Source organism: Ornithorhynchus anatinus, chromosome 3, assembly GCF_004115215.2.
Source record: "Ornithorhynchus anatinus isolate Pmale09 chromosome 3, mOrnAna1.pri.v4, whole genome shotgun sequence".
NCBI classification, from domain to species: domain Eukaryota; kingdom Metazoa; phylum Chordata; class Mammalia; order Monotremata; family Ornithorhynchidae; genus Ornithorhynchus; species Ornithorhynchus anatinus.
The window spans coordinates 6,367,077-6,388,121 of NC_041730.1; the positions used below are offsets into that span (position 1 = coordinate 6,367,077).

Below are 21,045 nucleotides of genomic sequence, written 5' to 3' on the forward strand. Positions count from 1 at the left end.
GCCTCAGTGACCTCGTCTGTAAAATGGGGATTAAGACCCTGAGCCCCACGTGAGACAACCCGATGACCCTGTATCTACCCCAGCGCTTAGAACAGGGCCGGGCACCTAGTAAGCCCTTAACAAATACCATCATCATCATCATCACCTCGGACATGTCACTTTACTTCTCCGTGCCTCGTTTCCCTCATCTGTGCCACGTGGGGCTCTCAGTTTCAAGCCCCATCTTACAGATGAGGGAACTAAGGCCAGAGAAGTGAAGTGACTTATTCAAGGTCACACAGCAGCCAAGGGGTGGAGCCGGAATAATAATAATGCCGGTATTTAAGTGCTTACTGTGTGCCAAGCACTGTTCTAAGCGCTGGGGGAGATACAAGATAACGAGGTGGTCCCACGTGGGGTTCACAGTCTTAATCCCCCTTTTCCAGATGAGGTAACAGAGGCCCAGAGAAGTGGAGTGAGTTGCCCAAAGTCACACAGCTGACAAGCGGGCATTCATTCGGTCGTATTCATTGAGCGCTTGCTGTGTGCAGAGCACTGGACTAAGCGCCTGGAATGTACAGTTTGGCAGCAGATAGGGACAATCCCTGCCCAACAACAAGCTCACGGTCTGAAAGGGGAGACAGCAAAACACACAACAAGTAGGCATCGATACCATTGAAATGGATAAATCGAATTATAGACACGTCATTAATAAAATAGAGTAATAAATACATACAAATATACACAAGTGCTGTGGGGAGGGGAAGGGGGAAGAGCAGAGGGAGGGAGTAGGGGAATGGGGAGGGGCAGAGGCAAAGGGAGGGCTTAGTCCGGGAAGGCCTCCTGGAGGAGGTTGAGGTCCCAGTAGGGCGTTGAAGAGGGAAAGAGTTTGGTGGAGGTGAGGAGGGAGGGCGTTCCGGGACAGCGGGAGGACGTGGGCCGGGGGTCGACGGCGGGACGGGCGCGAACGGGGGACGGTGAGGTGAGCGGCGGAGGAGCGGAGCCTGCGGGGTGGGCAGTGGAAAGAGATAAGGAAGGAGAGGTAGGAGGGGGCAGAGTGACGGAGAGCCTTGAAGCCTACAGTGAGAGGTTTTTGTTTTGTGTGGAGGTTAACTTCTTTGTGCCTCAGTGACCTCATCTGTAAAGTGGGGATGAAGACTGTGAGCCCTATGGGCGACAACCTGATTGCCTTGTATCTACCCCAGCACTTAGAACAGTGCTTGGCACATAGGAAGCACTTAACAGATACCAATATCATCATCATGATTATCACCAAGGTTGTGGGCCTTGTGAGATGGAAGGATGGCAGTGCCATCCCTAGTGATGGGGAATGTGGCAGAGCTGGGATTGATAATAATAATAATAATAATAATGTTGGTATCTGTTAAGCGCTTACTATGTGCAGAGCACTGTTCTAAGCGCTGGGGGGAGATACTGGGTCATCAGGTTGTCCTGCATGAAGCTCCCGGTTAATCCCCATTTTCCAGATGAGGTCACTGAGGCCCAGAGAAGTGAAGTGACTTGCCCACAGTCACACAGCAGACAAGTGGCAGAGCCAGGATTCAAACCCATGACCTCTGACTCCCAAGCCCGGGCTCTTTCCACTGAGCCACGCTGCTTCTCTAATAATAATACTGGTATCTGTCAAGCCTACTATGTGCAGAGCACTGTACTAAGCGCTTGGAATGAACACCTTCGGCAACAGGTAGAGACAATCCCTGCACGTTGACGGGCTTACAGTCTAATCAAAATAATAAAATAATGTTGGTATTTGTTAAGCGCTTACTTTGTGCAGCGCACTGTTCGAAGCGCGGGGGGGAGATACAGGGTCATCAGGTTATCCCATGTGGGGCTCGTAGTTTTAATCCCCATTTTACAGATGAGGTCACTGAGGCCCAGAGAAGTGAAGTGACTCGCCCAAAGTCACCCAGCTGAGATGTACATCACCTTGGTTCTATTTATTTGCTATTGTTTTCATGAGATGTTCTTCCCCTTGACTCTATTTCTTGCCATTGTTCTCGTCTGTCCGTCTCCCCCGATTAGACCGTGAGCCCGTCAAAGGGCAGGGACCGTCTCTATCTGTTACCGACTTGTTCATTCCAAGCGCTTAGTCCAGTGCTCTGCACATAGTAAGCGCTCAATAAATACGATTGAATGAATGAATGAGAAGCATGGCTCAGTGGCAAGAGCCCGGGCTTGGGAGTCAGAGGTCGTGGGTTCGAATCCCCGCTCTGCCACTCGTCAGCTGTGTGATCGTGGGCAAGTCACTTTACTTCTCTGGGCCTCAGTCACCTCCTCTGTAAAATGGGGATTTACTGTGAGCCCCACGTGGAACAATCTGACGACTCTGTATCCCCCCCAGCGCTTAGAACAGTGCTCTGCACATAGTAAGCGCTTAACAAATACCACCATTATTATTGAATGAATGAATGGAAGTGGCGGAGGCGGGATTCGAACCCATGACCTCGGACACCCAAGGCGGCCATTGAGGGCAGCGCGTACCGGAAGTGACGTCCAGCGGGCGGGCAGCCCCACGGGGAGGAAGCCCCACGGGGAGGAAGCCCCACGGGGAGGAAGCCCCCCAGGGAGGCACCGGCCGGGCCTGGAAAAGAGGGAGCGGCGTGTCCGGCCGCCTCAAGGGGCGGCCCCAGAAGGGCCTCAGTTTCCCCGGGACGCGGAGGCGGGTTTCGAGGCCGGCGCCCGCCCTCGGGCCGCTCCCCTCGGCCTGCGGAACGTTGGGCAGCCGGAACCTTTATTCCCGCGCGCGAGAGGGACCCGTTAGGGTGGGACACCGCCCCCTTCCCCCTCCCCTCCCCCCCCGCGGCCTCCTCAGGCGGGAAAGACGCGCCGGTTGCCGTGGCGACGGCGGGAAGATGGCGGCCGAGGCCGCCTCAGGCTCCGGCGACGGCCGCGGGCTGAGGTGAAGCCGTTGCGGCGGCGGGAGGGGAGGCGACGGAGGGCGGGATCCCCTCAGGGCGAAAAGCTCGACCCGCCCTGGACCCCCCCTGGCCCGGGGGGAACCGCAAGTCCCCTTTCCCGGGGAAAATCATTCATTCATTCATGAATGAATGACAGCCACTTGTCAGCTGTGTGACTGGGGGCAAGTCACTTCTCTGGGCCTCAGTGACCTCATCTGGAAAATGGGGATTAATAATGTTGGTATTTGTTAAGCGCTTACTGTGTGCCGAGCACTGTTCTAAGCGCTGGGGGAGACACAGGGAAATCAGATTGTCCCACGTGGGGCTCCCAGTCTTCATCCCCATTTTACAGAGGAGGTCACTGAGGCCCAGAGAAGTGAAGTGACTTGCCCCCAGTCACACAGCTGACAAGTGGCAGATCTGGGATTCGAACCCATGACCTCTGACTCCCAAGCCCGGGCTCTTGCCACTGAGCCACGCTGCTTCTCCTGTGAGCCCCACGTGGGACATCCTGATTCCCCTGTGTCTCCCCCAGCGCTTAGAACAGTGCTCGGCACATAGTAAGCGCTTAACAAATACCAACGTTATTATTATTATTATTATTATTATTCATTCATTCAGTGGGATTTCTCCTGCGTGCAGAGCCCTGGACCAAGCGCTCGGAAAGTCCAACTGGGCAACAGATAGAGACCAGCCCTGCCCCACTATGGGCTGACCCTTCTAGAAGGGAGGAGAATAATAATAATGTTGGGATTTGTTAAGCGCTCACTACGTGCAGAGCGCTGTTCTAAGCGCTGGGGGAGCGACAGGGTCATCAGGTTGTCCCACGGGAGGTTCACAGTTAATCCCCATTTTACAGATGAGGGAACTGAGGCCCAGAGAAGTAGAGTGACTTGCCCAAGGTGATGAAGACGGTATTTGTTAAGGGCTTACTATGTGCCAAGCACTGTTCTAAACGCTGGAGTAGATACAAGGTAATCAGGTTGTCCCACGTGGGGCTCACGGTCTTAATCCCCATTTTACAGATGAGGGAACTGAGGCACAGAGAAGTAAAATCACTTGTCCAAGGTGGTGATGATGGTATTTGTTAAGCGCTTACTACGTGCCCAGCGCTGTTCTAAGCGCTGGGGTAGATACGAGGTCTTCAGGTTGTCCCACGTGGGGTTCACAGACTTAATCCCCATTTTACAGGTGAGGTACAGGTGAGACGTGAAGTGACTCGCCCAGAGTCACACAACCGACAAGCGGCGGAGTCGGGATTAGAACCCACGACTTTCGACTCCCAAGCCCGGGCTCTTGCCACTAAGACCCGCTGCTTCTCTGTGTCGCTCAGCAGACGAGCGGCAGAGCCGGGATTATAACGACGCTATTTAAGGTGTGCCACGCACTGTCCTAAGCGCTGGGGCGGTTAGCGGCAAATCAGGTTGGACACAGTCCCCGTCCCAAGGGGGGGGGGCTCCCAGTCGCTATTCCCATTTTATAGAAGAGGGAACTGAGGCCCACAGAAGTGAAGTGATTCGACCAGGGTGACCCGGCAGACAAGCGGCAGCGCTGGGATTAGAACCCATGACCTCCTGACTCCCAGCCACTACGCCGTGCCCCCCGACCCTGCGTTTTCAGGGGGTTCAGTCCCCATCCCCCTCCCCGCCGGCCTGAGGGTCCCCACTTTTCCCTGCTTCCAGCACCGAGGCCAACTCGAAATGGCTGGAGGCCCACTACGACCCCATGGCCAACATCCACACCTTCTCGGCCTGCCTAGGTGAGTGACCCGGGGACGGGCTCCTGGCTTCCGGGACAATAATAATGATAATAATAACGGTACTTGCTCATTCAGTCGCATTTATTAAGCGCTTACTCTCTGCAGAGCACTCTACTAAGCGCTTGGGCAAGTACAATCCAGCAAAAGAGTGACAATCCCTTCCCACAACGAGCTCACGGTCTGGGGTGGGAGACAGACATCAATAGAAATAAAGAAAATTAGAGCTATATATGTTAGTGCCGTGGGGCGGGGAGAGCAAAGGAAGCAGGTCAGGGCGGTGCAGAAGGAAGTGGGAGATGAGGAAAAGTGGTTGGGAGGCGCTTACTCTGTGCCACGCACTGTTATGATAATAATAATGTTGGTATTAAGCACTTACTATGTGCAGAGCACTGTTCTAAGCGCTGGGGTAGATACAGGGTAATAATAATGTTGGGTGACCTCCCTTCCTCCTCTCTCGCCCCGCTCCGGTCTATTCTTCACTCCGCTGCCCGGCTCATCTTCCCGCAGAAACGATCTGGGCATGTCACTCCCCTTCTCAAACAACTCCAGTGGTTGCCCATCGACCTCCGCTCCAAACAAAAACTCCTCACTCTAGGCTTCGAGGCTCTCCATCACCTTGCCCCTTCCTACCTCTCCTCCCTTCTCTCTTTCTACCGCCCACCCCGCACGCTCCGCTCCTCCGCCACCCACCTCCTCGCCATCCCTCGGTCTCGCCCATCCTGCCGTCGACCCCTGGGTCACGTCCTCCCGCGGTCCCGGAACGCCCTCCCTCCTCACCTCCGCCAAACTGATTCTCTTTCCCTCTTCAAAACCTTACTTAAAAATCACCTCCTCCAAGAGGCCTTCCCAGACTGAGCTCCTCTTCCCCCTCTACTCCCTCTGCCATCCCCCCTTTATGTCTCCGCAGCTAAAGCCTCATTTTCCCCTTTTCCTTCCGCTCCTCCACCTCTCCCTTCCCATCCCCACAGCACTGTACCCGTCCGCTCAACTGTATATATTTTCGTTACCCTATTTATTTTGTTAATGAATTGTACATCGCCTTGATTCTATTTAGTTGCCATCGGTTTTTATGAGATGTTCTTCCCCTTGACGCTGTTTAGTGCCATTGTTCTTGTCTGTCCGTCTCCCCCGATTAGACCGTAAGCCCGTCAAACGGCAGGGACCGTCTCTATCTGTTGCCGACTTGTTCATCCCAAGCGCTTAGTACAGTGCTCTGCACATAGTAAGCGCTCAATAAATACTATTGAATGAATGAATGAATGAATATTTGTTAAGCACTTACTATGTGCAAAGCACTGTTCTAAGCTCTGGGGAAGATACACGGTCATCAGGTCGTCCCACGTGAGGCTCACAGTTAATCCCCATTTTACAGATGCGGGAACTGAGGCCCAGAGAAGTGAAGTGACTTGCCCACAGTCACGCAGCTGACAAGCGGCAGAGCCAGGGATTCGAACCCACGACCTCTGACTCCCAAGCCCGGGCTCTTTTCACTGAGCCACGTTGCTTCTCTAAGCGCTGGGGTGGCTACAAGTTAATCGGGTTGGACCCAGTCCCTGTCCCAGATGGAGCGCTCTGTCTAAATCCCCATTTTCCAGATGAGGTCACTGAGGGAGAAGAGAAGCAGTGGCTCAGTGGAAAGAGCCCGGGCTTGGGAGTCAGAGGTCGTGGGTTCGAATCCCTGGCTCCGCCGCTTGTCTGCTCTGTGACCTTGGGCAAGCCACTTCACTTTTCTGGGCCTCAGTTCCCTCATCTGTAAAATGGGGATGAAGACTGTGAGCCTCATGTGGGACGACCTGATTACCCTGTACCTACCCCAGCGCTTAGAACAGTGCTCTGCACATAGTAAGCGCTTAACAAATACCAACATTGTTATTAAAGGAGTCGGAGGTCCAGGGATTTAATCCCGGCTCTGCCACTTTCATTCATTCATTCGATCGTATTTATTGAGCGCTTACTGTGTGCAGAGCACTGCACTAAGCGCTCAATAAGTACAATTGGCATCAGATAGAGACGATCCCGGCCCAACCACGGGCTCTGAGCAAGGCACTTGACTTCTCTGGGCCTCAGTGACCTCATCTGGAAAATGGGGATGAAGAATAGGAGCCGCGGGTGGGATCTGGATCGTGTCCCACCTGATTAGCTTCTATCTACTCCAGGACTTAGTACGGGGCCGGGCACACCTAGTAAACCCTTAATAAATGTCATTTTTTAAAAAAAGGGAATCAATCGATCGTATTTATTGAGCTTTTTGGGTGTGCAGAGCACTGACTAGACTCTAGACGGTAGGCTCATGTGGGCAGGGAATGTACCTGTATATTGTTATATTTTACTCTCCCAAGCGTTTAGTACAGTGCTCTGCACACAGTAAACACTCAATAAATACGACCGACTGACTACAAAGCGCTTGTGAGAGTACAGTATAAAACAGTAGAACAGACACAATCCCTGGCCCGTTAATGAGTTTGCGGTCTCGAGGGGGAGACAGACATTGATATAAATAAATAAGTTACAGTTATGGACAGGTGCTGTGGGGCTGAGGTGGGGGGAAGTGGAGGAATAATAATAGTAATAATAATAATTGTGGTGTTTGTTAAGCGCTTACTATGTGCCAAGCACTGTTCTAAGGGCTGGGGTAGATGCAGGGTAATCAGGTTGTCCCACGTGGGCTCCCAGTCTTCATCCCCATTTGACAGATGGGGGAACTGAGGCCCAGAGAAGGTGAATGACTTGCCTAAAGTCACATATATCCATATCCATAATTTATTTATTTCTAATAATAAGAAGAATGGTATTTGTTAAGTGCTTACTATGTGCCAAGCACTATTCTATTTCTAGTCATTCATTCATTCACTCGTATTTACTGAGCGCTTACTCTGTGCAGAGCACTGGACTAAGCGCTTGGAATGGACAGTTGGGCAACAGAGACCATCCCCGCCCGATGACGGGCTTACAGTCTAACCGATCATAGATGATCGATCGGGAGTCAGCGGTCATGGGTTCGAATCCTGGCTCTGCCGCCTGTCAGCTGCGTGACTGTGGGCAAGTCACTTCACTTCTCTGGGCCTCAGTTCCCGCATCTGGAAAATGGGGATGAAGACTGGGAGCCTCACGTGGGACCACCTGATCACCCTCTATCTACCCCAGTGCTTAACAAATACCAACATTATTATTATTATTAGTTTACAGTCTAATCTCTGTCTCCCTCTCTGTCAGCTCGATGTGGGCAGGGAACGTGTCTACGCCAGCTCGGTTTTAAGTGTCCTCTCCCCAGCGCTTAGTAGGGCGAGCGTTCCGTCGTACCGCCAGTCGACCGAGTGATCGAAGGAGTGGTCGGGTGGATTTCAGCCTCGGAGAAGCAGGTCGAATGCCACCCCGCCAGGGAGCTGCCCCTCGTAGGGGTGGGAGCCGAGGGTCGGGCTGGGGTAGTCGCCGACCCGCTTCTCCCCACCCACCCACACCACCTCTCTGTCTTCCAGCACTGTCTGATCTCCACGGGGATGGAGAGTTCAAGGTGAGTTCTTCTCCTGCGAGGAGAAGGGAGCTCGAGCTGGGCAGGATGGGGTGCTGTGGAATAAGAATAATAATAATGGCGTCGCTCAAGCGCCTACGACGTGCCGAGCACCGTTCTAAGCACCGGGGAGGAAACGAGGTGATCAGGTGGTCCCCCGTGGGGCTCCCAGCCGTCATCCCCATTTTCCAGATGGGGCCACTGAGGCCCAGAGAAGTGAAGCGACTTGCCCAAAGTCACACAGCTGACGAGCGGCGGAGCCGGCATTTGAACCCACGACCTCTGACTCCCAAGCCCGGGTTCTTTCCCCTGAGCCACGCTGCTTCTCGGGGCCTGCTCTCCCTCTTAATTAGACTGGGAGCCCCATGAAGGACAGGGACTGCGTCCAACCTGATCACCTTGGATCTTCCCCACGCTTCGAATGGCGCTTGACACATAGTACGTGCTTAATAAATACCAGAGTAGTAATGATAATAATAATAATAACAATAAACGGCACTGATTGATTTTGGTGAGGGATCCTAGTGAGGGGAGGGGGAGGACTTTTTTTCCGAGATCCCGGCGGGGGAGAAGGTCCAAAGGAGGAGCTAATTTCCAACCGGTAAACGGAGAGCGGGCTTCCGGAGGGTCTCCCCGAAGGCCGGGGAAGCCGGGCGGTAGGTCCGACCGACGGACCGGGACGACGCCAGCCCCTTCCCCACAGCTGGTGGTGGGGGACCTGGGGCCCGGGGCCCGCCAGCCCCGCCTCAGGGTGCTCAAGGGCCCGACGGTGGTGACGGAGAGCCCGCTGCCCGATCTCCCGGCCGCGGCCGTCGCCTTCCGCATGGACCCCCACGAGGCCCGGCCCCCGGCCCTGGCCCTGGCCTCGGGCCCCTGCGTCTACGTCTACAAGAACCTGCGGCCCTACTTCAAGTTCAGCCTGCCCCCGCTGCCCTGCAATCCCGTGGAGCGGGACCTCTGGAACCAGGCCAAGGAGGTAGCGGCCCGGGGCCGGGCGGACCGGGGGCGGGGCCGGGCCGGCCGCAACGGGCGGCGTGAGCGGGACGCGGCCGGGGGGGACCTCCGGACGAAAGAGCCATGTTGACACGGCGGGGGGGACGGCGGGGGAGACCCCCCCCAGGGAAGGGGGGCGGATTCTGGCCGTCGGAGGAGGGCCGAGGCGATGGGAAAAGAGGGAGAACTGTGGCCCCAGGTGGGGTTAGAGCTTTACCGTTTGCTGTTGTTTTAATGAGATGTTCATCCCCTCGATTCTGTTCATTGCCGTTGTTCTCGTCCGTCCGTCTCCCCCGATTAGACCGTGAGCCCGTCCGAGGGCAGGGACTGTCTCTATCTGTTACCGATTTGTAATTCCAAGCGCTTAGTGCAGTGCTCTGCACATAGTAAGCGCTCAGTAAATACTATTGAATGAGTGAGTAATCAAATACAAATTCAGCATTACCTTATTTATATCAATGCCCCTCTCCCCCGTCTAGACCGTAGAGCTCATTGTGGGCAGGGGGTGTGTCTACCGACTTGCTTATGTTGAGAAGCAGCATGGCTTAGTGGAAATAATAACGTTGGTATTTGTGAAGCGCTTACTATGTGCAGAGCACTGCTCTAAGCGCCGGGGTAGATACAGGGTCATCAGGGTGTCCCACGTGAGGCTCACCGTCCTCATCCCCATTTTACAGATGAGGTCGCTGGGGCACAGAGAAGTGAAGTGACTCGCCCACAGTCACACAGCTGCCGAGGGCCAGAGCCGGGATTCGAACCCATCACCTCTGACTCCCCCAGCCCGGGCTCTTTCCACTGAGGCACACTGCTTCTCCAAGAGCACTGTGTAATAATAATGTTGGTATCTGTTAAGCCCACTGTGTAATAATAAATGTTGGTATCTGTTAAGCACATGGTAAGCGCTTAACAGATACCAAACATTATTATTACACAGTAGTGCTCAATAAATACGATGGAATAAGCAAAGGGTCTTAGAGGGAATCGACCAGTGGTACTTACTGAACGTTTCCTGGTGTGCAGCGCCCTGGAGCAGGGAGGTGAGGACTTAGGCTCGGGAAGCTGGGGCCAAAGAGACGGCCCATCTGGGGTCGGAGTTCACCGAGTGCCGTCCCCCCCCCCCCCCGGTCCCCGCTCTTCCTTGTCTCATCCCAGGACCGGATTGACCCACTGACCCTGAAAGAAATGCTGGAGGGAATCCGGTGAGAAACAGAGGGGAGCCCCGCCTTTTCCTCGTCTCTTCCGTCTCCCCGCCGGGGTCATCTCGCAGCGTGCATCCCCAGCCTCTGACTCCCCCATCCGTCCGTCCCCTCCCCCACCCCCGCCGCGCCCTCCGTCCCGCTCCGACCCGCCACTGAAGCCCGCCTTGGTCATTCCGGTTCCAGGGAGAAGGCCGAGGTGCCTCTGTCCGTGAAGTCACTCAGGTAAGACCCTCCCTCAGCTCGCAGGGGGCCGAGCAGCAGAAAACCCTCTCTAGACTGGAAGCTCGCTGTGGGCAGGGAACGTGGCTGTTTTGTGTTGTAGCGGACTCTCCCAAGCGCTCAGTACACTGCTCTGCACACGGTAAGCGCCCAATAGATACAGTTGACTGGCTGACGGACAGAAAGGCTCGGGGAGAAACGGGGCCTGAGGGGGAGAGACCCCGCCGGGGACGGGGCTGGCTTCTTGGAGATGAACAGAGCCCGGGGAGAGACCCCTCTGCGCTGTAAGCTCGTTGTGGGCACGGAACGTGTCTACTAACTGTTATATTGGACTCTCCCAAACGCTTAATACGTTGCTGCTTAGAGAAACAGCGTGGCTCAGTGGAAAGAGCCCGGGCTTGGGAGTCAGAGGTCATGGGTTCGAATCCCAGCTCCGCCACTCGTCAGCTGTGTGACCGCGGGCACGTCACTTCACTTCTCTGGGCCTCAGTTCCCTCATCTGGAAGATGGGGATGAAGACTGTGAGCCTCACTTGGGACAACCTGATTACCCTGTATCTCCCCCAGCGCGTAGAACAGTGCTCTGCACACAGTAAGCGCTTAACAAATACCAACATTATTATTGTTGTTATTGCTCCGTGTAAAGTAAGCACTCCATAAATACCAGTGATAGATCGACCCCCCTCTAGACTCTAAGCTCGCCGCGGGCAGGGGATGTACCTACCAACTCTAACATATCGGACTCACCCAAGCGCTTAGTCCAGTGCTCTGCACTCAGGAAGCACTTAATAAATACCGTTGATGGATTAATTCATTGATTGAGTCCCCCTCTAGACGCCAAGCTCGCCGTGGGCAGGGGATGTGTCTACCAACCCTAACATATCGGACTCGCCCAAGCGCTTAGTCCAGTGCCCTGCACACAGTAAGCACTTAATAAATACCGTTGATTGATTCATTCATTGATTGATTTCCCCCTCTAGGCTGTCAGGTCCCTGTGGGCAGGGGATGCGTCTACCGACTCTAACGTATTGGACTCACCCAACTGCTTTAGCCGGTGCTCTGGGTTCATCGATTCATTCAGTCTTATTTATTGAGCGCTTACCGTGTGCAAAGCGCTGTACCGAGCGTCTACACAGTAAGCACTTAATACCCTCGGTCGATGGATTCTCCCTCTAAGCTCATTGCGGGCAGGGAACGTATTTACCAATTCTGTCATATTGGACTCTCCTAAACGCTTAGCCCAGGGCTCTCCGTGCAGCAAATACTCGGTAAATTCAATCGATTTGATTGTTTCCCCTCTAGACTGTAAGCTCACTGTGGGCAGGGAAGGCGACTTAGCGGATAGAGAGCAGGCCCGGGAGACAACGGGTCCTAATCCCCGCTCCACCACTCGTCTGCTGTGTGACCTTGGGCGAGTCACTTAACTTGCCTGTTTACTTGTTTCGACGTCTGTCTCCCCTTCTTCTAGACTGGAAGCCCGGTGTGGGCAGGGATGACCCCCCTTTGTCGCTGAACCGTGCTTTCCGAGCGCTTAGTACGGTCCTCCGCCCACAGTAAGCGCTCAATAAATACGACGGTGAATGAATGAATTCTCTGTGCCTCAGTTCCCTCACCCTTACCGTGGGGATTAAGCCTGTGAGCGGGACGTGGACTGTGTCCAACCTGATTATCTTGTATCTACCCCATCACTTAGTACAGTGCCTGGCACACAGTAAGCCCTAACGCATACCGTAAAAAAAAAAAAAAAGCGTGTATTAATTCTGTTCTGTTGTCGTCTTCCGAGCAACTAATCCAGTGCTCTGCGCCCAGTAAGCGCTCGATAAATAGGATGGACTGGTGGATCGGAGGGGAGTCGATCAATCAGCAGCGCACCCGGTGGGTCCGCTGCTCTACCGGACTCCCGGACGGGGTCTGAGAGGTTTCCCGTGTACAGGTTCTTGCAGTTGGAGCAGGGGGAGATGGAGAATTTCGTGGCTCAGCACAAGGCGAAGCCCATCAAACGGCAGGTGAAGCCCCCCCGCCCCGCCCCGTCCCCCACCCCTCTCCTGCTTCCTGCGGGTGTCCGGCGCCCCCGGGGTAAAGGGGTGCTTGCCTTTGCAGGCGGTGATCACCTCCATGACCGCCCTGAAGAAGAACCTCGCTGACGAGGAGGCCGCTTCCTGCCTGGTGCTGGGAACGGAGAACAAGGAGCTCCTCGTCCTCGATCCCGAGGCCTTCACGATCCTGGCCAAGGTCATTTCACTGACTCGTTCATTCAGTCGTATCTACTGGGCGCTTGCCGCGGGCAGAGCGCTGGACTTGGAGGGGGCACGATACAACACCAACGGACACGTTACCCGCCCACGGCGAGCTGACGGTCGGCGGGGCGGGGGTGGGGAGGCAGCTATTAATAGAAATTAATAAATGGCAGATACGGACGTGAGTGGCGTGGGGCTGGGAGGGGGGATAGAGCAAAGGGAGCGGGATGCAAAAGGGAGTGGGAGAAGAGGAAAGGAGGGCTTAGTCGGGGAAAGCCTCCCTAGGGCACCTACTGTACTAGTTTCCCCTCTCCCTCACCTAATAATAATAATAACTGTAGTATTGTTAAGCGCTTACTATGTGCTGAGCACTGTTCGCAGCACCTAGATACAAGGTAATCAGGTTGTCCCACACGGGGCTCCCCATCTTCACCCCCATTTTACAGATGAGGGAACCGCGGCTCAGAGAAGTGAAGTAACTCGCCCAGGGTCTCCCGGCAGATAGGTGGCAGAGCCGGGATCGGAACCCACATCCTCTGACTCCCACTAGTCCCCGCTGCTCCCTCATCCATTTTAATGTCCGTCTCCCACTGTGGACTGTACGGTCCGGTGGGCAGGGACTGCGCCGACCAACGTGGTCGGGTGGAAAGAGCCTAGAAATGGGAGTCGGAAGGACCTGGGTTCTAATCCCGGTTCCACCATTTGCTGCGCGGCCTTGGGTAAGTCACTTCACTTCTCCGGGCCTCAGTTACCTCATCCGTAAAATGGAGATTGGGACAGGGACTGGGCCAACTTGATTAGCTTGTCTCTATCCCAGTGTTTAGAACAGTTCTGGCACACGGTAGGCGCTTAACAGATAGCACAATTGTTATTATCCCCGCTGTCCTCCGCGAAGCGCTCAGCGCGGTGTCCCGCCCACAGCTGGCGCTCCCCAGATACTCTCCTTTGATCGCCCGCTCGCGGATCTCGTCCCCAGATGAACCTGCCCAGCGTCCCGGTGTTCCTGGATGGGATGGGGCAGTTCGACGTGGAATTCCGCCTCACTGCCGCCTGCCGGGACGGCAACGTCTACATCTTCAGACGGTAGGGGGGGGGGCCCGCCCCGGAGCCGGGGGGAACTGGAAGGGTTTTTGGGGAGGAGTGAGAAGTGCGTCTCGGACAGTCTGGGGGGATCTAGGAGGTTTCAGGGAGAAGGCAGAAGCGCCTCAGGTGAGGCCCTTCGGTTTGCAGAAGGCCCAGCGATAATCAGTCGAACGAAATAATTATAATAATGATTCCTGTGGTACCTGCTAAGCGCTGGCTACGTGGCAGGCACCGATCTAAGCGCTGGGGTAGGTAGAAGTGGATCGGGTTGGACACGGCCCTTGTCCCACGTGGGGCTCACACTCTTAATCTCTATTTTAATAATAATGATGTTGGTATTTGCTAAGCGCTTACTATGTGCCGAGCACTGTTCTAAGCGCTGGGGTAGATACAGGGTAATCGGGTTGTCCCACGTGAGGGTCACAGTCTTAATCCCCATTTTACAGATGAGGGAACTGAGGCCCAGAGAAGTGAAGTGACTCGCCCACAGTCACACAGCTGACGAGTGGCAGAGCCGGGATTCGAACCCATGAACTCTGACTCCCAAGCCCGGACTCTTTCCACCGAGCCATGCTGCTTCTCCATTTTACAGATGAGGGAACTGAGGCACAGAAAATAATGGTGGTAATTTGCTAAGCGCTTACTATGTGCAAAGCACCGTTCTTAGCGCTGGGGGGATGCAAGGAGATCAGGTTGTCCCACGTGGGGTTCCCAGTTTTAATCCCCATTTTCCAGATGAGGTCACCGAGGCCCAGAGAAGTGAAGCGACTTGCCCAAAGTCACGCCGCTGGCAAGCGGCGGAGTCGGGATTAGAACCCGTGACCTCTGACTCCCAAGCCCGGGCCGCGCTGCTTCTCGAGAAAAGTAAAAAGTGATTTACCCAGGGTCACACAGCAGACGTGGTGGAGCCTGGATTGGAACCTGTATTTATTGAGGATTTACTGCGTCTGATGGGGAGAGCCTAGGGGAGAGCTCGAGGGAGTGGAGCGTGCGGTGCTGGTTAGGATTACCGTTGTACCGTCGTCTCCGAAGTGCCTAGTACAGTGCTCTGCGTGCAGTAAGCGCTCAGTAAATACGACTGAATGAATGGGAAGGAATCGGGAACCCCATAAGGGGGTCTCGGAGGGCAGGAAACCTCCCTGGGCGGGGGGTGGGTGCACAGCGAGGGGAAGACTGGGTGGGGAGAGCCCCAAGGGTCCGGAAGGGAACCTGGGGCCGGGCTGGGGGGCTCCGACCTCCTGGCCCTCGCGATAATAAGAATAGTTACCCTATTTGTGGAGCGCTGATTCCGTATCCAGCACTGTTCTAAACACTGGCAGAGAGAAGACAGTGCTTGGCGCATAGTAAGCGCTTAACAGAGAAGCAGCGTGGCTCGGTGGAAAGAGCCCGGGCTCGGGAGTCAGAGGTCGGGGGTTCTGATCCCGGCTCTGCCACTTCTCTGCCGGGTCCCTTGGGGCAAGCGACTTAACTTCTCTGGGCCTCAGTGATCTCATCTGTCAAATGGGGGTGAAGACTGGGAGCCCCACTTGAGACAACCTGATTACTCTGCAACTATATCAGTGCTAAGAACAGAGTAAGCGCTTAACAAATCCCATCATTTATCACGAGAAGCAGCGAGGCTCAGTGGAAGGAGCCCGGGCTTGGGAGTCAGAGGTCATGGGTTTGAATCCCAGATCCACCACTTGTCAGCTGTGTGACTTTGGGCAAGTCACTTCTCTGGGCCTCAGTTACCTCCTCTGTAAAATGGGGATGAAGACCGTGAGCCCCACGTGGGACAACCTGATCGCCTCGTAGCCCCCCAGCGCTTAGAACGGTGCTTGGCACATAGTAAGCGCTTAACAAATACCATCATTATTATTAACAAATACCATCATTATTATAAAAGGTAATCAGATGGATCTTCCCCATCTGTCATCAAGATAATAATAACGATAATAATGATGGCGGTATTGATTAAGTGCTTACCATGCGGGCCAGGCGCTCTACTGAGCGCTGGGTTAGATACAAGACGATCAGGGTGGCCACAGTCCCTGCCCCACACGGGGCTCCCGGCCTTCGGCCCCATTTTACGTCCCATCCCCGTGAGGGAACGGAGGCTCAGAGAAGTGAAGTAGCTCGCCCGAGGTCACGCCCCGCAGACGGGAGGCAGAGGCGGGATCAGAACTCGGGTCCTCCCGGGGCCCTTTCCACTCAGGGACTCCACGCGCCCCAAGTACTGCATCGAGCTGAGCGCCCAGCCGGTGGGGCTCGTCCGCATCCACAGAACCCTGGTGGCGGGGAGCACCCGGGAGGCCCTTCACGCCTTCACGCAGAAGGTACCGGCTCCGGGGCCCCGGCCGGGTCCCCGGGGTCCTCCGACGCCCCCCGCCCCTACCCCGCGCCCCGGCCCGGAGCCGCCCGCCCCGTCGGCCCCACCCTCCCCGGTCCGCCCGACGGGACTCGGTCGCCCTCCCGGATCGGAGCCGGGCTCCCCGCCTCCGCCGACGCCCCCGTTGACCCGCAGGGGAAGAAGCTGTGGACGGTCCCCGTGCCGGCCCCCATCCTGACCGTGAGCCTCCTGGAGCAGCGGTCCAGGGGCCTGCAGGCCGTCATGGCCGGGCTCGCCAACGGGGAGGTGCGGCTCTACCGGGACAAGATCCTCCTCGACGTCATCGGCACCCCGGTGAGGCCCCCCCCCCCCCCGCCCCTCCGACTGGACGTCCCCTCTCCCCGGAGGATCCCTCCCCCGGACCCTCTTCAGCGCCTCTCGCCCTCAGGACGCGGCGACCGGCCTGTGCTTCGGCCGCTTCGGGAGGGAGGACGACACCCTGGTCGTGACCACCCGAGGTGAAAGAGCGTTCGCATTCGCACCCCCGCGGGGGCGGGGGGGGCGGGCGGGGCTGCGGAGGGCCGGGAAAGGGGAAGCGGGCCCAGACCGGGGCGTCGGGGCGGGATCGGGAGCCGAGGCCGCCAAGAGGGGGCCGAGATCCGGCCCCTCCACCCCTCCGCCTCCCCGCCAGGCGGGGGTCTGCTCATCAAGATCCTGAAGAGGACGGCGGTGTTTGGGGAGGGGGGAGGGGAGTCCGGCCCTCCCCCGGCCCAGGCCCTGCGCCTCAACGTCCCCCGCAAGACCCGGCTGTACGTGGACCAGACTCTGCGGGAGCGGGAGGCCGGCACAGGTGAGCCTCGCGGGCCGGCTCCCCTTCCGCTCCCCGGGCCGATTCCCTCCCAGCCCCCCGGCCCGGAGCCAGGGGCGGCCCGGCCGCCCCCCTCAGCGGAAACGTTTCCGCTCCCCGCCCCCCAGCCATGCACCGAGTCTTCCAGGCCGACCTGTACCTGCTCCGGCTCCGGGCCGCCCGAGCCTACGTGCGGGCCCTGGAGTCCAGCCTCAGCCCCGTGGCCGCCGCCCAGGGGGAGCCGCTCAAGCTGCACGCCGTGGTGAGCGGCCGCGAGCCCCGGGGGAGGCCACCGCGCCAAACCGAGGCGGGCGGCGGAGCGAGGGCGAGGGGCGCTGGGCGGCGGGAGCGCAGGGGGTCGGCGGGCGGAGAGTCTGGGAACCGTCGGGCTCTCGGCAGCCGGCGGAGAGCCACGGGAGCCCGAGGGTGGAGGGAGGACGGGGCGGGGGGGTGGGAGGAAGAGGGCTGCCCCGACCTCCCCCCCAGCCCCTCCTGCCAACGGCCCGTCTCAGGTTCAGGGCCTGGGCCCCACCTTCAAGCTGACGCTGCACCTCCAGAACACGTCGGCGGTGGCCCGCCCGGCCGTGGGGCTGCTGGTCTGCTTTCTGTACGACGAGGCCCTCTACGCCCTGCCCCGGGCCTTCTTCAAGGTACCGTCCCCCGTCCCGGGGGGGTCTCGGGGCGGGTCCCGGGCGGGGGAGCCCTTCCCCCAGCGGGGAGCCGGGCCGGAGAGGTGCCCCGGCCTGGGACCCGCTGCCCCTCTCCGTCCCCGCCAGCGCGATCCTGCGGGAACCCCGACCCCTGGGCCCCACGCTCTTCTCTCCCTCCGGTCCGAGGGCCCCGGACCCCGTCCCAGCCCACCGCGGGGTTTCCGCCCCCGCCGGCCCCCCGAGGGCCTCCTCCCGGCGCTGCCCTCCGACCGTCCGCTTGTATCCTAGGTGCCCCTGCTGGTTCCTGGGCTGAGTTATCCCCTGGAGACCACCGTGGAGTGTCTCAGCGACAAGGGCGTCTCAGACATCATCAAGGTGGGGGAACCTTCCCGGCCGCTCCTCCGGCAAAGGACGTGGCCGGCCCTGAGACCCCGGGCTCCGGGCGGGCCCTAGGTGCCGGCCGGCCCCCGACTCGGCCGCCCAACGGCCGGACGGCCGGAGGCGACCGCGGCCTCCGCCGGCCGGATTCGAGTCCCGAGCCCCGCGGTCGGGGCCGGGCGGGGCGGGGGGGGGGGGGCGAGCCGACGTCGGCCTCTCTCGCCCCCAGGTCCTGGTGCTGCGAGAGGGCCGGAGCGCCCCCCTGCTGAGCGCCCACCTCAACATGCCCGTCAGCGAGGGGCTGGCGGCCGCCTGAGCCGGCCGGGGCCGCCGGCCGGACGCGGGAGCCTAGTCGGAGGCAGAGAGCGGAGCCCGGCGCTCCCGTTGGAGGGCCGGCTGACCTGCGACCCTCTCCTCCGGCCAGCCTCCCCCTCCCCTGCCTGCTGTCTTGGAGGTCGGAGAGCGGGGGCTCCCCGCCGGGGCGGGCTCGAGGGAGTTGGGGTCCACCGCCGGCGGGGAACGTGAAGACTTGCCAAGTCCGGCTCCGAGCCCCCGCCCCAATAATGGTAGAGGGCCAGGCCCCCTCCCGCCTGTTTCTTCCCTGAGGAGACAGCGTCTGCCCCTCCCCCTCCCCACCGTGGACCGCCCCGGACCCGGAGCAGAGAAGCTGCGGCCGGGGGAGCTGTTCCGGGACACCGGCGATTCGAACTGGGCCTCTTCGACCCCGGCGGGGCACTGCTGCGGCCCTCTGGCTGCCCGCGCTGAGTTCTGGGCCTTCAAAACCGCCGCCCTCCCTCCGCGCCCCCGGAGAGCCAGCTCCTCGGCCCAGCTCTGCCCCCCACCTCCCGGGCACATCTGGCCGGGGGGCTTGGCCGCCCCGCACGTCGGTCTCCTCGTCTGAAAAATGGGGGTGAGATGGACCTGTGGGCCCCGCCTGCCCCGGGGACCCTGTCTGACCGGTAATGGATCCGCTGCCCGACGTGTAGTAAGCGCTTAATAAAAGCGGTACTTTAATACTGTAACGCGACGGAGCGTCTAGGAGGTGCGGTACCTCGGGCCGGGTCTCCCGGCGTAAGCCGCTTCGGCCTTTGACGGTCCAGTGGCCGCCGGGCCTCGGGTCGGCGAGAGCGGCCGGGCGGGGACCTCGGGGCCGGGGGGAGGGCGGCGAACAATTCATTCGTTCCGTCGTATTTATTGAGCGCTTACTGTGTGCGGAGCGCGGTACCAAGCGCCTGGAAAGTCCAATTCGGCAACAGATAGAGACGACCCCTGCCCGACGACGGGCTCGCAGCCTGGAAGAACGTGGCCGACCCTCAGATCGGGCGGACCCTAGGTCCCGGTCGGCCCCCGAACCGGCTAACGAACGGGGGGGGTCGGGGAAGGGGGACCGTGACCGCGGGCCACCTATAATAATGATAATGTTGGTATCTGTTAAGCGCTTACTACGTGCCGAGCACTGTTCTAAGCGCTGGGGTAGACACAGGGGAATCAGGATGTCCCATGTGGGGCTCACAGTCTTAATCATCATTTTACAGATGAGGTAACTGAGGCGCAGAGACGTTAAGTGACTTGCCCGCAGTCACACAGCTGACATTCGAACTCATGACCTCTGACTTATCAGTCTTATCACCTATCAGTCTTCCGGCATCCCGGGCCCCTCGGTCGGGCCCAGCCGGGGCGGGGGGCAAGCGGACGGCGGCCTCCCTCGCCAACCCCTTACCCACCTCTCTCGGTTGGGTGGCCCATCGCCCAACGTGACGTGGGAAGAGGGAGGTTAGTTCCCCACCATCCTCTCCGCTCTTGTCTCACCTCCGGGGTCACCGCAGAGACACTCTTGTGCCCGCTAACCGGCAGCGGAGAGGAGTTAATAACGATAATGTTGGTATTTGTTAAGCGCTTACTATGTGCAGAGCACTGTCCTGAGCACTGGGGGAGATTCAGGGTCATCGGGTTGTGCCACGTGAGGCTCACGGTCTTCATCCCCGTTTTACAGATGAGGTCATTGAGACCCAGAGAAGTGAAGTGACTTGCCCACAGTCCCGCGGCTGCCAAGCGGCAGAGCCGGGGATTCGAACCCATGACCGCCGACTCCCAAGCCCGGGCTCTTTCCACTGAGCCACGCTGCTTCTCCTCTTAAGTCCTGCCTCTCTTTCTCTCCTTCCTCATCTCACCCCCGCAGAGTAGACGCAGCGTGGCTCAGTGGAAGGAACCCGGGCTGGGGAGTCAGAGGTCGTGGGTTCGGATGCCGCCTCCGCCGCTTGTCAGCTCTGTGACTTTGGGCAGGTCACTTCCCTTCTCTGTGCTTCAGTGACCTCATCTGTAGAAACGGGGATGACGACGGTGAGCCCCACGGGGGGCAACCAGATCACCTTGTATCCTCCCCAGCGCTTAGAACGGTGCTTTGCACATAGTAAGTGCTTAACAAATGCCATCATCATCGTCATCCTCATCACCTTGAGCCGCACCCCCAAACCTGACTCTCTCAGAACTGCCGGACAAGCAGGAGAGCGTGGACGATTCCCGGACTCGCCTTCTCCGTGGGTTTCGTAGAAGTGGGGGAGCGAGGGAGCAGAGGACGGTGGAGAGAGAAGGAAGCGGCGTGGCACGGTGGACGGAGCGACGGCCCCGGGAGTCCGAAGGTCATGGGTTCTAATCCCCGCTCGGCCACTTGGCGCTGCGTGGCTTTGCGACTTCACTTCCGTGCGCCTCAGTTCCCTCATCTGGAACACGGGGATTAAGACCGCGAGCCCCACGCGGGACACGGTCCGCGTCCGAGCCGATTTGCTTGGATCCACCCCAGGGCTTAGAGTGCCTAGCACAAAGTAAGCGCTTAATTGCGCTAATCATCGTGGGGAAGCAGGGAGGAGGTGGGCAGTGCCAAGGGTCTAGAGTAGAAGAGCTGCCCAGGTAGCTCTCCGGCTGTCCGTCCCGCCGCACCCCAATTCTTCTTCTTCGGCCTGTCGGCCGA

At 58.4% G+C, this 21,045-nt stretch overlaps 1 protein-coding gene across 2 annotated transcripts; it reads left to right on the forward strand.

Annotated features, from left to right (window-relative positions):
• Window positions 1–2,541: 2,541 nt before the first annotated feature.
• On the forward strand, window positions 2,542–19,099 carry BBS1 (Bardet-Biedl syndrome 1). 2 transcript variants are annotated; one of them, XM_029060141.2, is made up of 17 exons: window positions 2,542–2,899; window positions 4,580–4,656; window positions 8,133–8,167; window positions 8,868–9,140; window positions 10,310–10,356; window positions 10,540–10,578; window positions 12,508–12,580; window positions 12,675–12,806; window positions 13,788–13,894; window positions 16,089–16,209; window positions 16,398–16,556; window positions 16,651–16,720; window positions 16,894–17,052; window positions 17,178–17,311; window positions 17,562–17,699; window positions 17,988–18,074; window positions 18,307–19,099. In XM_029060141.2, exons 1-17 carry the CDS (start codon window positions 2,853–2,855, stop codon window positions 18,391–18,393), a joined length of 1,785 nt encoding a protein of 594 aa, XP_028915974.1. In that variant the 5' UTR covers window positions 2,542–2,852; the 3' UTR covers window positions 18,394–19,099. The 2 variants fall into 2 exon arrangements, with proteins under 2 accessions (XP_028915974.1, XP_028915976.1); XM_029060143.1 differs by lacking the exon at window positions 2,542–2,899 and adding an exon at window positions 7,870–8,015 and having other exon boundaries at window positions 4,600–4,656.
• The last annotated feature ends 1,946 nt before the right edge of the window (window positions 19,100–21,045 follow it).

Bases quoted from the DNA above. Each gene is read 5' to 3' on its own strand.
- BBS1 (XM_029060141.2), top strand. From the start codon at position 2,853: ATGGCGGCCGAGGCCGCCTCAGGCTCCGGCGACGGCCGCGGGCTGAG. The intron at 16,210-16,397 runs GTACCGGCTCCG...GTTGACCCGCAG, and splicing joins TTCACGCCTTCACGCAGAAG to GGGAAGAAGCTGTGGACGGT. The intron at 16,721-16,893 runs GTGAAAGAGCGT...CCTCCCCGCCAG, and splicing joins CCTGGTCGTGACCACCCGAG to GCGGGGGTCTGCTCATCAAG.